At 41.8% G+C, this 14,561-nt stretch overlaps 1 protein-coding gene across 3 annotated transcripts; it reads right to left on the reverse strand.

Moving 5' to 3' along the window:
• Nucleotides 1-2,323: 2,323 nt before the first annotated feature.
• Nucleotides 2,324-14,540, reverse strand: dapk2b (death-associated protein kinase 2b). 3 transcript variants are annotated; one of them, XM_028430700.1, is made up of 12 exons: nt 14,389-14,540; nt 13,728-13,890; nt 8,651-8,872; nt 7,813-7,951; nt 6,909-7,038; nt 6,782-6,830; nt 6,663-6,689; nt 6,419-6,571; nt 5,981-6,026; nt 3,803-3,892; nt 3,644-3,724; nt 2,324-3,185 (listed from the first exon to the last, which is right to left on the reverse strand). In XM_028430700.1, exons 2-12 carry the CDS (start codon nt 13,802-13,804, stop codon nt 3,108-3,110), a joined length of 1,092 nt encoding a protein of 363 aa, XP_028286501.1. In that variant the 5' UTR covers nt 13,805-13,890; nt 14,389-14,540; the 3' UTR covers nt 2,324-3,107. The 3 variants fall into 3 exon arrangements, with proteins under 3 accessions (XP_028286501.1, XP_028286499.1, XP_028286500.1); XM_028430698.1 differs by lacking the exons at nt 2,324-3,185; nt 3,644-3,724; nt 3,803-3,892 and adding an exon at nt 3,913-5,376; XM_028430699.1 differs by lacking the exons at nt 2,324-3,185; nt 3,644-3,724; nt 3,803-3,892 and adding an exon at nt 3,913-5,376 and having other exon boundaries at nt 13,728-13,893.
• Between the last annotated feature and the right edge of the window lie 21 nt (nt 14,541-14,561).

Raw genomic sequence — 14,561 nt, forward strand, 5'->3', positions numbered from 1 at the left:
AGATCACCGATACAGACACGCCATGTCGGTGACATATCAAGAACACTGAGCCTAAATATGCCGCCCCTCCACACCGCCCCTTCATTAAGTTCCATTTCCAAGAATAGGGGGCAGACTGTGCTCGTGCAGGTATGAATAATGGAAGCAGCCTCCAGGAGCTCATTTCTAGAGAGTCATCATCACGCTAAAGCATGGGCTAATGATCACACAGATAAAGTGAGAGCCTGGCATTCATGATTAATGCCCTCAGGTCTGTCTCCAGAGCAACACAGCCGCTGCCATCAGATCTTCCAACACAGAATGTGAGGCGTCAAGGAGGAAGAGATGGACCGTGAATCATTGGAGTCAGCAGATGTGCTGCTAACATTTTATTAGACACTGAACATAAGCTCATATTTTTTTTTTCATCATTCTTTCCATTATCTAATGACATGGAGTCAAAAATGATTTGAAGTGAACAACTACTTATTAGCTTACAACAGACCTTTTGTATTTTGTGCCTGATACTGTTTTAATGTCTATTTAGCTACCTGTTCTAAGTTGCTGTATCTATAGAGCCAATCATCAATAGCATCTGGGAATCGATCAAAACTTAGAAAAAAAACTTCTAAAGCAAACTAAAATGTGTAACATACAACCATCCAAGCCTTCTTTCAGTACATGCTCAGACTTGAAAACATTTGTTCCCACTAGATGGCGCCATTGTAAAAGTCATTCATTGTAAAAGCTTTAATGCTTCTATATGCCATTATTTAGACATCTTAAAGAAGCTTTACATATGCTGAGCTTCATTGCTGCCATAATTTATCAATGTATTATGTTTTCTCTCAGATTTAGACATTTGTACAGAGAAGATACATATTTGGCTAAATTTTGTATTGAGTCAAACGCTGCTACATCTCAGAGGTCGTGGTTTTTAGTTACATGAACGCAGCATACAGTTTCTGACAGCAAACCTTATTTGTCCGTGTGAGGGAATCATCCATCAGATCATACCGACTTAAGTGTGCTGGAATCCCTGTGATCCCACAGAATTGATCCCACCATACCAGCTGTGACTCTGACTAACTGACTGGAAGGTATGTCATTTCACTCTCTAACCAATGACAAAGCTACAAAGGGCTCAGTTCATATTTCAGTCAGACGTGGCTGAAATATTTATGGAGATATGAATGGAGATGAGTGAGACGAGTAGTGTGCTAAATGTTTTCTCTTATCTAATCTTATGCCGGTAAATCACAGGCTGTCATTAAACCATACTGGGAGCTGCTAATACAGACACAACCACACGCTCACACAACAACAGCATATTTAATCAATGAAAATGTGAGGATTACATCGTCACAAATATGCTTATTAATCTGTTTGTGACCCCCTGCGAAGGCTATTCTTTAGCAGAACATTAAGTCATTTTGTAATGGGATTTTGAAGCAACAACAGGCTTACAGATTTCAGACTGACCCACTTGTTAATTATGACTCCTTTCTCCCCATCAGTGTGGACTTGGCCTACATTGTGCCACTGCCAAAATGTATTTAGTTCAGGTCCCTCCAATCTCTTTCAGCCCAGCTGAGCCCAGACAGCATTACTGTTGTGAGAATAAATAATTGAACAGTGGCTGGAAGGAAAAAAACAAACAAAAGCACATAAAGTCCATCATCACAATTAACTCATTGATGTTCAGACTGTCATTCACTGTCAAAGGCCACTGTTGTTTGTGTAAACCTTACAGTCTTCATAGACACACAGACTTCAGGCATCACATTTAAAAGCTGGACCATGATCTGCACATTTGTTTTGTGGTCCTATATTACTTTCACCCATTTTCACCCAACTTGCCGACTCAACTTGCCCAAAGATGCAAGCAAGAGGTGAAAATCAAACCAAGGGCTTATTGTATGGTTGTGTTTGTGGCTTATTTGGAGGATCACAACTTGCCACATGTTTGCGCGTCAAAGCAATCATCTATAGTGCAATAACTTGTGCAATATCGCTGTGTATCAATAACCATGCTGGTGTGCAATGTTTGTAAATAATTCCTCTTATCTTTTATTTTACTGCACTATGTTCTATTTTATTCTATTTAACTCTTGCTCTGACTGTCGGTGCATTGCTGCTGGTACCGGAATTCCCCTGAGGCAACCTTCCCAAAGGGATTAATAAAGTATATTGTATTCTATATAATCTGTCAAAACTCTAAAAATATAGTGTTCACAAAAAACTGGATAGATAGACAGCAGACATATGAAAATGGATAGTCATGTCTAATACCCAATAATCACAGTACTATTTTCTAACTTTATAAAAACAGACAGTAAAACAATCATGTTCATTAATTTATTTAACAAATTCTCAATTTACAATTCATACATGTATACAGAGAAAATGTTTACGGCTCCAGTTCTTGAGCTAAGATACAATTCGAACTGAATTTAAGACATTTGACTGGCTATTTACACCATAAATACATCACAGTGTAGCAACACCTAACTATTGCATTAGAATTTCTGCTGTAAAATATTTATTTTAATTCTTTATTGTACATATAAGATAAGATGAAGTTCTTATATGAGATCAATGTCACACACAGTAAACAGCTCTGTAGTGTACAGGCTTCAGCTCACTATTTTATTTTTTTGAGGTGGCAAATGTGAAACAGTGTGTTTGCACACATCACTGTGTGTTAAGCAGAAAAACATGTAAACATCTGGTTGTGAAATTTGCTACCATTTTGTCATGCTGCAGAGTTAAACCCGTTTATGTAACTTTGGACAATAACGCCTGCATGCAGCCAGAAACATTAACAACAACAACAACAACAACAACAACAACAAACTATCTGTGTGTCAAACAGCAGCTGAAGGACTTTTAAGACATGCAGTTATTAGCGGAAGCTATCACACACAACAGTTCCTGTCAACAACAATCTAGTGACGCCAGAAAAAAAAATAGCTTGAATTTAAAAATGGCAGAATGCTATCTAACATGAAGCAGACGATGCCCTGCCTTTGACCAATGAATTTACAGGCGTCACTCAAACGGAGAGATGTTTATTAAAAGTAACAGCTGCACTGCAACATGGGCGACTGACACTTTGAACGTTGCTCTCAGGAAGTGCTGCTTCTCTTTCTGGTCCTCGGCCTCCTTTTTTGAACGTCTTCCTCTTGGTCACTTTCACAATCCCTCTGAAAAAAAAAAAAACGTGTGTGAGTTAAGAAACAGCTGTGCCATTCTAACAGTCAGGGAGATGATGACAGATTGTTGCTGTTCTGTTCTTGTGAGTCTCATTGAATCACTTTTTTTCAGTTTTTCCTAATATGTCACACAGCTTTATTCAGAATTACCCCACAGCATGATCCCTTCTGCCTCTGTGCAAGCATTGTCCTCACATCCCGCCCTTGCCACTGGCTGTGTACAGCCTCTCTTTCATTAAGATTAAGATTAAGATTTACTTTATTAATCCCCGTAGGGAAATTAGGTAAAATCTGAATGCTGACAACCTGGACAAGTACTTGGCTTTTTTTTTTCTAGTGCGGTGTCATAATAGAAATACAACCTAACTTTATAGATGAGATATGTCTGGCTAAGTATGGCGCAGCCTCCTCTCTTAGCTTAGCACAAAACTATATGGTTATGTTCCTACCCCGTCCTCTTCAGGCATCTTCTGACCCTTCTTCATGATCCGTGTCAGGTGGTTGCACAGAGTCACAATTCTGAACGACAGCTGTTGAACACATAATAAAACAAAGTCATCAGCCACTGCTTTGCTGAATAATGGAAATAATCTGATACCGTTCTTTACCTTCCACCTGCGTCTGGCATACTGTCGCTTAAAGTTCTCCAAGTTGATCACCGATAACCTCTTCACCATGGCCTGTCGGGGATTCAGAGGCTGCAGAGACACAATGAGGGATGAAAGAGGAGAGGAGACATCTCTCATGTCAACAGAAAGTAATTCCAAACATTTTTTTAGATGCATCATGCTGACATACAGCAACAAAGTGAAATACAGAATAAATGATAAATTTATTTCACAGGTGACAGCAGTGGAAAAAATGTCACAGTGCACAAGGCAGGAAAAAAAACACAAACAAGAGGGAAGTGAGAAGTTTTGAAAGACATGAGATCTTATCGTAGTACAGCTTCAAGAAAAACAACTGTTCAAATAAATAAATACATTCAGCCTTCAGTAAAAGTGCACAAAAATTCCTTTTAAAACAATAACCAACTGATTAACTATTGTTTAAAAATGTCAAAAAAACTACCTAAAAAAAACCCAGAATGGAATGAAAAAATAAATCAGTCAAAAAATGTGAACTACATTCCATCAAAAAGATAAAATAAAAGATAATTTGCCATAAAAATCTCACCCTCAGGAATAATTCAGCAGCTTTGGAAATGTTTGTATTTCCTCCCTTATATAATCTGTCCATTCAAATGCAGTCAGGAGAGTCTGGAGGCAAATATCTTAGCCTAGCTTAGCTTACTTTGAACTGGATACGTGAGTTACAGATTACTCACGCTAGTTTCTCGACTCAAGTCAACCACAAATATTCCCCAAAGACTTTAGGTGTTCATTTACCATTCCGTCGTCTGAAAATTAGCTTTAAGAATATGAGATACTTATATACACAAGAAATAAAAATCTTTAAATAAAGAAAATGTACAGACTGCATAGCTATACACTTTTTGTGTAGCTGAGCAAACTCAAGGTGCTGAAATCAATCACTTCACTAAGTGTGTGCTTTCTCAGCCAGACTCTGTGAGTGGCTGTTTGGCTTTGGAGCACAGCTCCGCTCCACAGGACTGATCCAGCAGCTCCTTCAGTGCTTGTTTTACGTCTGTGCTCAGTCTGCTGCTGTGGATGCTGCCGTTGGCTCCTTCAGGATGCAGAGAGCTCATCACCTCCTGCAGCCACTCCAGCTCAGAGTTCAGCTCCTGTCTCAGAGTGTCCAGCTGGCTCTGCCTGAGGCTGTACTTTCCACTGATATTCTCCAGACTGACATCCACAGCCTTCAAGTCTTCCTGCAGAAGCCTCCTGGTGGCCTCCACCTTCCGAAACTCATAGCTGGCCTGGGAGAGCTGGTTTCTGGCAGTCTCACTCTTCTCTTTGTACCAGGCCTCTTTGTCACTGTAGATTGACAGCAGCGCCTCTATGTCACCCTGCAGGGTGCGATGTGCTCCTGCCACCTCTGACAGGCCTGTCTTCATCAACATGATGTCCTCCACCACGTGGGCAAAACGCTCACAGTTGGCATACGTGTTGTTCTGGGTCATGCTGGACTGTGACTGGATGGTGTACTCTTTTAGACGTTTGGTCTTCAGCTGCTCCACTTTCTTCTCTGCTTCGATGGAAGCACTGTCTTCTTCTTCAGACTTCAGACAGAAGAGTGGAGGGGTGGGGGGGGGGGGAAACTGAGTGAGAGGTTGTCTCATTGTTTCATCTTGAAAACACAAAGTCCCAGCAGAGGTATCACTGCAGGATTAGTGTGTGACCCTACAGCCAAAGCCGTGGTGGGGTAAAAGCGTCAAAAAAACAGCAAACATTCCCGATGAGTGTGTAATGCTTCCTGGCTTCATGCTTGTATCCAAACAGGATGAGGACACCACAGCAAAAAAACACCACTCACATGCACTTCAGCAGGAGCAGGACGTCTTCACGCTGTTAGGTTTCCATGCCATTAAAAACACAATCAGATGTTGCTTCATTTCAATCACTTTGGAGACAGAGGACTGCCTCAGCACACAGTTTTATAAAATGAGCCCAGCTCAAGTGGTGGATGGGTGAAATAAATATTCCCGGAGGTGGGGGTCAGATGTGCGTTTAGTGGGTGTGAACTCGGGGATTTTGAGACTGCAGACAAATGTAAAGATGGATTCTGCTCTCCCATGTTAACCATATGTTACCTTTGACACTGACTGCACATAAAGCTCATTTTAAAGAAAACATGCTACATCACAGAATAATTCATGTGCATACCTTAATCCAAGGATGATTTAGGGCGTCATGTATTGTCATCCGTTTTCTGTAACAGTAATAAAATGCAGCTGTGTAAATATACACCCAACAAAACCTCACTGTACACAGATCATGTAGGTCAGTTATGCATGAGGGTGTAAAACTCTGAGGGATACAGGAATATTCAGTTTCCTGGTGGTGCATTTAAATGGAAACACATGCTAAGAAAAAAAGACTGTGCCTGTAAAAATTAGCATTATCAATCAATCATCAAATTACATTCAGTGCTTCACATTGTGTACAAAAAGTGCCTAAATCCTTGCTCCTAGACTTCTGGCCAGCCTTTCATTCTAATTTGGATCAAGGATTTATTACAGTGAAACACCCCTGACACCGGGGTTTGAATTGAAAATATCCGACTTGACCTTTGTCCTTCCGGTGTTTGTTAGTGACTGTTACCTCGTGTCCTTCTCCAGGAGCTGTCTAATGAAGCTCTTGGCCAGCTCGCTGGTGTGGCTGAAGAGCTCTTCGTCGAAATCGTAGTCCACGGCTGAGATGTTTCCAAGAGTCTCCTGCTTCGTGTCACCGAGGAAAGGAGACGCACCGCTCAAACTGAAACAACCAACAAACACACTCTGACTCTGACCTGCCTCCACAGCCTGCTCAGGTACATTAAGATTCCTATTTATGAACACAAACTTACAGTATATAAGTGATGACTCCGATACTCCTGTGAAAAACAACACAAGGTTAATCCAAGGTTATTCACCACAGCCTGTTGTGTGGAAGTCAGCAGAGTCAGAGGTAATTAAAGGATCTTACCACATGTCTGCCTCCAATCCCAGTGGCTCATAGTTGACTATCTCTGGAGCTGAAAATAGGCAGCACACACTCAGTATCACAACCAGCACCATCTCTTAAAGTGTGCTACAGTGCGAACACAACTTACCAACAAATTCAGGGGTGCCAAAAATGTTTTTGAAATCCCCCGCGGCTTCTATTTTGTGTGCCAGTCCAAAGTCTATAAGCTTGATGCGGGGTAGAGGAACGTTCCTGTCCAGCAGCATTATGTTTTCAGGCTGGAGAGAGAAAGGAGGCACATTTGTCAGCAAGATTTTTACTGACCCCAAAAAAATTGTGTTTTAAAACATGAATTTGAAAACAAAGTACCTGGATAAGCCTTTTGTGTTAGCATTAAAGGAGAAACAGTCATACTTAGTTAGTGCACATAGCTCAATCAAAAAAGCAGCTTAAAATCTAAAACTCCTAAAATGCACAGCTTCACACATTAAGTGTATTTTTTGCAGCCTAGCATAACCAGACTTTGCACTGTTACTTTGGATTTCCTCTATTATAGCCAGTGTAAAGGTCACAAGGATCTGTAACACCCACCCGGCCTGAATAAACAGTTTCAACATTCACCTTCAGATTTCACAGAAAACATTAAGCACTAATTAGTGCACAGATGTGTCATTGTGAACTCAAGATGGAGGTCTACATGAGGCTCTTTGCTCTTTTTCCTTTAATTGCCACACAAAGAAAGCATTGAAAGTGAAGAGGAGCCGTGGCTGCAGATAAACAGGACAGAAACTGTCAGAGAGCGATCTGGGTGACACTGCTCTCTACAGCAAAGTGATAACCTTGTGGTGTTGGCATCTCAGAGTCTGGATGTCAGCCACAGAAAACAGGAAGGATGTGAGAATCAGAAAAGCAACCCTCTACTGACATGAACATTAAGCACCTTCTATATATAAATATGTAAATCACATGGTGTCTCTTTCATGATGAGAAGGATTCCATCTTCAACGCGGGTCATATATATAGGTGAAGATGATGAAGCATGGATGGTCTACCTTCAGATCAAAATGTGCAATCCTCTTGGAGTGAAGGTACTGGACTCCATCGAGGACCTGTTTGATAAACTGAGTGGCCTCCTCCTCACTGAGAGACTCCTTCTGAGCCAAGAAATCAAACAGCTCTCCTCCAGAGACCCTGGAACACACAGACACACACACACACAGTGACTGTGGGCTCAGATCATCTCGAGGACTTTATCTAAAGAGTGTTCTTAGGATTTGGATGCACAAGTCCCGGATGTCTTAGATATGCTTGTTTGGGGTAACAACTAGGTTCTGTTTGGAGTCCTACTTATGAATCAGTGTACATGTATGTCACATACGGCCTTTTGACTGTAATAATTCAATGAAAAAACAAACATGTTGACTGAATGAAGGACAGCGTGAGTTCAGTCAATGCACCATTCATTTGATCAAACTCAGTTTTCAATTAGTCCTAATTATGACCTCCATGTTCTCTCTGAGGCCTCTTTTTAAACACAAGCTTTATTGACTTTGTGTGAGGCATTGAGTTCTTTCTGGCACACACACACACACACACACAGTTTTTAGCAAACACGGGTTCAACAAACAATTCATGTACACAGGAATAAACTTAGGGATCAGAACATAAGCTCATCCAACAGGAAGCACAGGTCATTTTACTCCACATGATCTCTTTTTATGATGATATGATAAACATGCCATGATATTGTGATATGTAACATCCATTTCTTTTCATTTTCTATTTCACATGTTACCATTTATAAGCTAAATGCCAGTGCCTGGTATTAAATTATTATCATAATTTTTAAGGATGCTGTGATGTGTTGCTGGCCTGCTTGCTGTGACTCACAGTTCGAGGATGAGCACCACGTCTGTGCGGTTCTCGTACACATCGTGCAGAGATATAATGTTGGGGTGTTGGAGTTGCTGCAGAATGTCCACTTCTCTCTCAATCTCCTCGCGCCTCACACCCCGTTTGCTGGCCCGACTCTGCCGCTTCTTGATGAACTTGGCCGCATATTCAGTACCTGTGCTCTTCTCTATGCAGCGCTTAACGACCGCAAACTGCCCACTGTAGACATAGTAGAACAAAAAAACACCTTTATTACTGTGACAAATGTCTTGTATTGTGCACGTAGCATTTTTAAGATTTATCATGATTTTCTTTTTGAGTCAACAACAGGATATGATTAGACAGACAGACATCTGGGAGGAAGCTGTGCGTCAGAAGTGAAATATTGTGGTATACTCCATTACTTCCTGTTTCCTGGTAAGACAGAGAACAATCAGACACTAGTGTAGACAGAGCCTCTGTTCTCCCACTACATCCAACTTCCTGCCAAAATTTCTTGCCCTCCTCAGTCCGCTGAAACAATTCCAAAAACTCTGAACATTTCACAACAGTTGAACAAGCTTGGAGACTCACTGAATCACTGTGTTCTTGCTTTGAATGTTTCAGCTGATAGATATGTGCTTGTGACATCTAATTAATGAGTTCCCTCAGTGGAACATATTTTCTTTGTTGCCCACCTCCCCTAACATAACTCACCCATAACTGTCCCACTGACAGATGGAATGTAGTGTGAAAACATTTTCCAACATTGTGTGTGTGTATGGTTGGCTGGGGGCTGTCAGCAGTCAGACCTGACTGCTGCCCTGCTCTTTGGGTTTTACTGTTGCCGTGGGGGTGTGCAGTGACCTGTCCACTATTTACATTCAACCACTTCTGTGTCAGGCCACAGGAAGAGGTACAGGGTCAGTGTAGTTGTGACACTGAAAGAAAGACAGGAAACAATAACTGGCAAGAATTTCATGCATTTTTGTCCACACAGAGATTCCAGAGTAGGTCTGAGAGGTTGTCCAGTTTGAGTCTAAAAATAGTGCCTCTCCTCTGTTGAGTGGTTTCAGTGTAAGATGGCAGCCGTGCATCACCAAACAAACAAACAGATTCAATAATATGTTATCATCCCTGTAAATTCTTCACTGTGTTTTTTTTTATTCAGGAATGCTCTTGAACAATTAATTTCAGTTCAGAAGCCTCAGGAATGAGGTTAGAACAGAGATGATTTAATCTGTGTGAGAGCATGTCCCAACAGATGATACAGGAGAAAGGAAGTGAGAGTGAAGAAAAGGTACATTTTACAGAAGATTAGATTCTGGATTAACAGAAGTAACCCAGGTCTACATGTCGATACAACAACTGCTACTTGATGATATTTTACCTCCTAAAGGCTCCAGCACTGATGGTCTTTTTGCTTTGCCCATGTAATTCTGCTTTATTCTACCCTGAAACTGGAGGTATGAGGGAAGTTCAGGTGGTGGCAGACCAGCCCACCACCAGTTGCTAAAACACTTTCCACTGCAGTGTATGAGCCACTAGACTCACAAGATGATGCAATTAATCTGCATCTCTCAGGACAGACTCAATTTATTACTTCAGCTTTGGTTCATATGTGCATGCTGCCTGTTGTCCTATGTTTACCTCTGAGATTAACTAAAAAGGGATAAAGTGGTTAAATAATTAGCACTGTGCCTCTGCTCTGTATGCCCTGTAGAATACACAGGAAAATCAGCCCTTAAAGAGATACAACATGGACAAAGTCTGCCTTAAAAGGGTCTATTGTATTGTTGTATCTATGTAGAGTCGCACATATGCTGCAAGGAAAAAAAAAAGAGAGAACAGAATGGGTGTGGTATCTGTTCTATTCACGGGCCATCTCCACCCCTGTGTCCTTCCTGAAAGTCTGACCCTGTTCGAAATGACTGATAATGTGTGAACTGAAGAGGAGGAGGGTAAGTCGCTCAGTAATTTTCACTTGCAAAAACAGGCATCAAATACCCCAAGGGGAAAACCTGTCACGTGGTAGAAACACTAAACAGAATAACCCCTTGTTGCCTAAATGTGAGAAAAGTCCCCAACCAAAATGTTATTGCCAGACGTATTATATAGCGTTATTTCAAAGTGTCGAGTAAGAGCCGACGGAGCGGTGATGCTGGGAGTGGTATTCCACAACGGGCCAGGCATGCCGCCTGTCTTAGCTCTAAGCTGACCAGTGGGGCTGAAAGTACCATCTCTCTGCGGAGTTTCCACTTCCAACAGCTGAAGGTCATTATCCACAGCCAAGGTTTGAGGAATGCTCGGACAAGTGGCGCCGACCCAATATTTAAACACATTTCTCCACTGAACAACCACTGGGGAAGAATGACAAAGATGAGTCATAGTCTGCTCGCTGTAGTCTGCATATGTGGAGGAGAGGCCAGGTGTTTATTTATGTGAACTCTTTCAACATGTATGCTCTCAAAGTGTTCGGGATTGTCTGGATTCCCATTGGTTTCAAAGTTCCCACTGTCAATAAAGCATCTGTGGAGCAGCCGGACTCTCTGTGGGAGTGTCTAAAGGTTCAGCATAGGGTTCCCTCCATCAGGCTGCACTGAATAAACACATTTTTTTAACTCGTTCTGCAGCAGGAATGTCTCCTTACACATGCATGTTTACTGTCTGTGCTGTGCACACACACACACACACACACTGTGTACAGTAAATCCCTTTGGTGAAATTCTAGGACTTCACTGAGCTGTGTTCATCAGCAGCACCTGTCTGCCCCACCACTGACCACTCTTTTCACTTCAACACTTCTAGTGTGAGGATGCCACTGCCACCCCCCACAAAGACAACACACTAGTACAAACTGTGAACATTTACTTTTGCCTGAATTTACCCTACACTACTACACATTATTATTGTCCAAACACCAATTTTGAAACACAGGTGTGGCATTTTTACTGCTTTCTAACAGAGGTGGAGTCACACACTAACAGCTCTGCGAGACATTACACTTGCACCACCCTATCATATTTTGTGCTCATGTTATCACGTTAAATCCTCAACTCAAGGCTCTACTTCCTTCTTTCATCAGAAAGTGCATTTGAAAGTGCAACTGTTTTTGGAGCTAGCCTCAAATATTTGTAGAGATACCTCATCCTGGATGAAAGAGATGGACCTAAAACAATACGACTGTGTGTGCAAATCAACATGAAACCTGTCAATGAGTCATAGCGCAAATGTCACATCCACTATTATCTCAATTTTATATGGAGGAAGTCCACACTTCTTTTATTGTTGTTCGGGCAGGCAAAGATAATATCACTCTTGCTTAATAATGGCTTCCAAAAAAATGTTACTTCATCCAGATGTTTTAATGGCCGTAGAAGTATAAGACATAGCCAAACCAGGACAAGGATGAGTTCACGTGGTCCACCATATGCACACAGAAGTACCATATGCACACCACATCTCGAGCGAGGCACACCGGCAGCTGTGGGTTTACACTTCCTACTGTATGTCATCATCTGTGTCAACACTCAGATGGTGACACAGGTACAGTTGTCCACAAATTCCATCACATCTCAACCAAAGGGTTATTTTGCAGATTGGTTTACCCAAAACTCTGCGTCATTAGTGGAAAGATCTGCCGTGTGCGACTGCGTGGGGCCCTGTGACATTACCATCTGTCAACAGGAGGATGGAGTGATTGATTAACTTTCCCCAAGCAAATGGCTCAACAGTTCCACACAGCACAGAACATTTTAAATTCTTCACACACTCAGTTTAAGACCCCCGTAATCATCACATTTTCCCACCCTCTTAAAGGGACAATTGAGTAACAGCTCTGTAATGGAGAGCTCTGGACCCATGAGACTTTGAGAATAGTGGGTGGAGATGCCTCCTCTGAAACTCACCAGAAAACTGTCATGAGACAACACAGCGGCAAGTGAAAGATTATGGCTGCCATATTGGTTTATAAAATTATCAAAGAGTTAGTTGCTTTCGGTTGTTTTCAGGCACGGGCTGTGGCTTTTAACCACATTTCTGATTCTGATGATAGTAAAGCTGAAGACATGCAAAGATCTGTGAAGTTTCCAAAACAACTCTGTGAGAGTTATTAATAATAAAATTATTATAATATCATCAATATGTCATACAGCTCACCAATAAAATATTAACACACGTGTGTGTGTGACTACTACTGCCACCCAAATCATGTCAAGAGATGACCGACGAGAGCCAAACTGACAAAGGTGAGCTCAGCTGTGTGGGAGTGTTTCAGACACCCTGGTCTGTAGGAAATGTTGATCACCACTGTCTGCTAAAGTGGTCAACACCACCCGCCTGTTCATCCACCTTCACCTCCATCACCCTGCAGCAGAGAGAATAAGTGGGAGCTAGTTTTCAAGCCCTGAGGTGTAAGTAAAGTTATCCAGCAGTGGGACTTGACAACATCAGAGAAGATTTCTTTCAATATAGTGACTGTAGTAGTATGTAGTCTGATACCATCAATGTGAAAAGTACCTAAAAAAATCCTCTCTTATTGGGTGTGTCACTGAAATTCTACCATAAATGGCCAGCTCACACTGGGACAATAGTTTTAATGAGATTAATAGTGAAAGGTCAGACGTTTTCCTTTTACACCCTCTCTATCTGTTAGCAGGTGATGAACATGGCCAAGCTGTCCTTCCGTGCAGAATGGATGCGTAGCTTCCTCAATCCATACTGCAGTCTGCCAACTTCCCTTAATTTATTTCCCCAAGGGAAGCAGTTTCCTCGATGTCTGCTCTGCACAGGTTCCATTAACTCACTGATCCATCGCCCAGACTCAGCAAAAAGCAGCAAAATCACATTTTCATCAAACTGTTCCCAAACACACAGCTCAGTCTCTTTTGAAACGTAATCTCTTTACTCTAACCTTCAGCCTACTTCAGCACAGTGACACTCCCCGGTTCAAGCTTTAACAGGCCAGCTGTTTGCATACCTACATACATGCATAATAGGACCACTGGTGGGGAGAGCTGAGTCACTCTCTGACTCAAAGAAAGTGTGGATTAAATATCTTCTGCTACACATGTAAAGAGCTTTGAAGACTCCTCACCTTCCCAGCTGCTCTCCAATTTCATAGAATTCGTCCACATTCTGTTGATTGAATACCGCCATGCCGGGTGTCCTCATTGATGTAGTTACCTCCTTGATATGTGCCGCTTAAAGGCTGTTGACGTGTCTTTCCGGGGACTCCTTTTCTCCAACCAAGTCCAAGCCTGCTGATACAAAGAGGTGTTCCTGTTGGTTTCTGACTGCAGTGATGAAACTACATGTTTCAGCTTGCTGTCAGCATTCCGTCACAAAAGTGCACCAACTTTCACCATGCTGTTGAGAAAGACTTTTTTTTTTTAATTTCTAGGAAAAGAAGTAAAGATAAGTTTGTCTTTCACAAATCTGAGTACTGATTATTGTCTTTACACATTGAAAACCTACACAACTGTGTCAAATTGTGCAGAATTTAGTTCTTGTGATCATAACAGGATTACAAATGAAAAGAGCATTTCAAAGTAATTAGGGCAGGGCATCTGTTGTGAAACTCTTTGTCTGGCCGAAGCACAGGCTTTATAAACACTACATTATGACTATCACCACTGCACTCAATAGGAATATGAAATGCGGAGTTTTAGAGTGAAGTGCAATATACCACAAACTTCCTTTCTGACAAAAGTTTCACAAGTTTCACACTCAAACAGCCTGCAGCCTGTGTCTCTTACCTGTCACATGCAGAGGTGATGATAAACTTGTATCAGTTCCCACGTCTCTTACTGCTGCTCTGGTCTTGTCATGGTCGCAGTCAGAAAACCTTCAGCGTCTGTGTTGTTTTCTGTCACTTGCGGCCGAACCATCAGGCTTTTGTGTCAGCACAAGTCCCTCCCCCTGATGGCTC

The sequence above is a fragment of the Parambassis ranga genome, chromosome 19, assembly GCF_900634625.1.
Source record: "Parambassis ranga chromosome 19, fParRan2.1, whole genome shotgun sequence".
In the NCBI taxonomy this organism is placed as follows: Eukaryota; Metazoa; Chordata; class Actinopteri; family Ambassidae; genus Parambassis; species Parambassis ranga.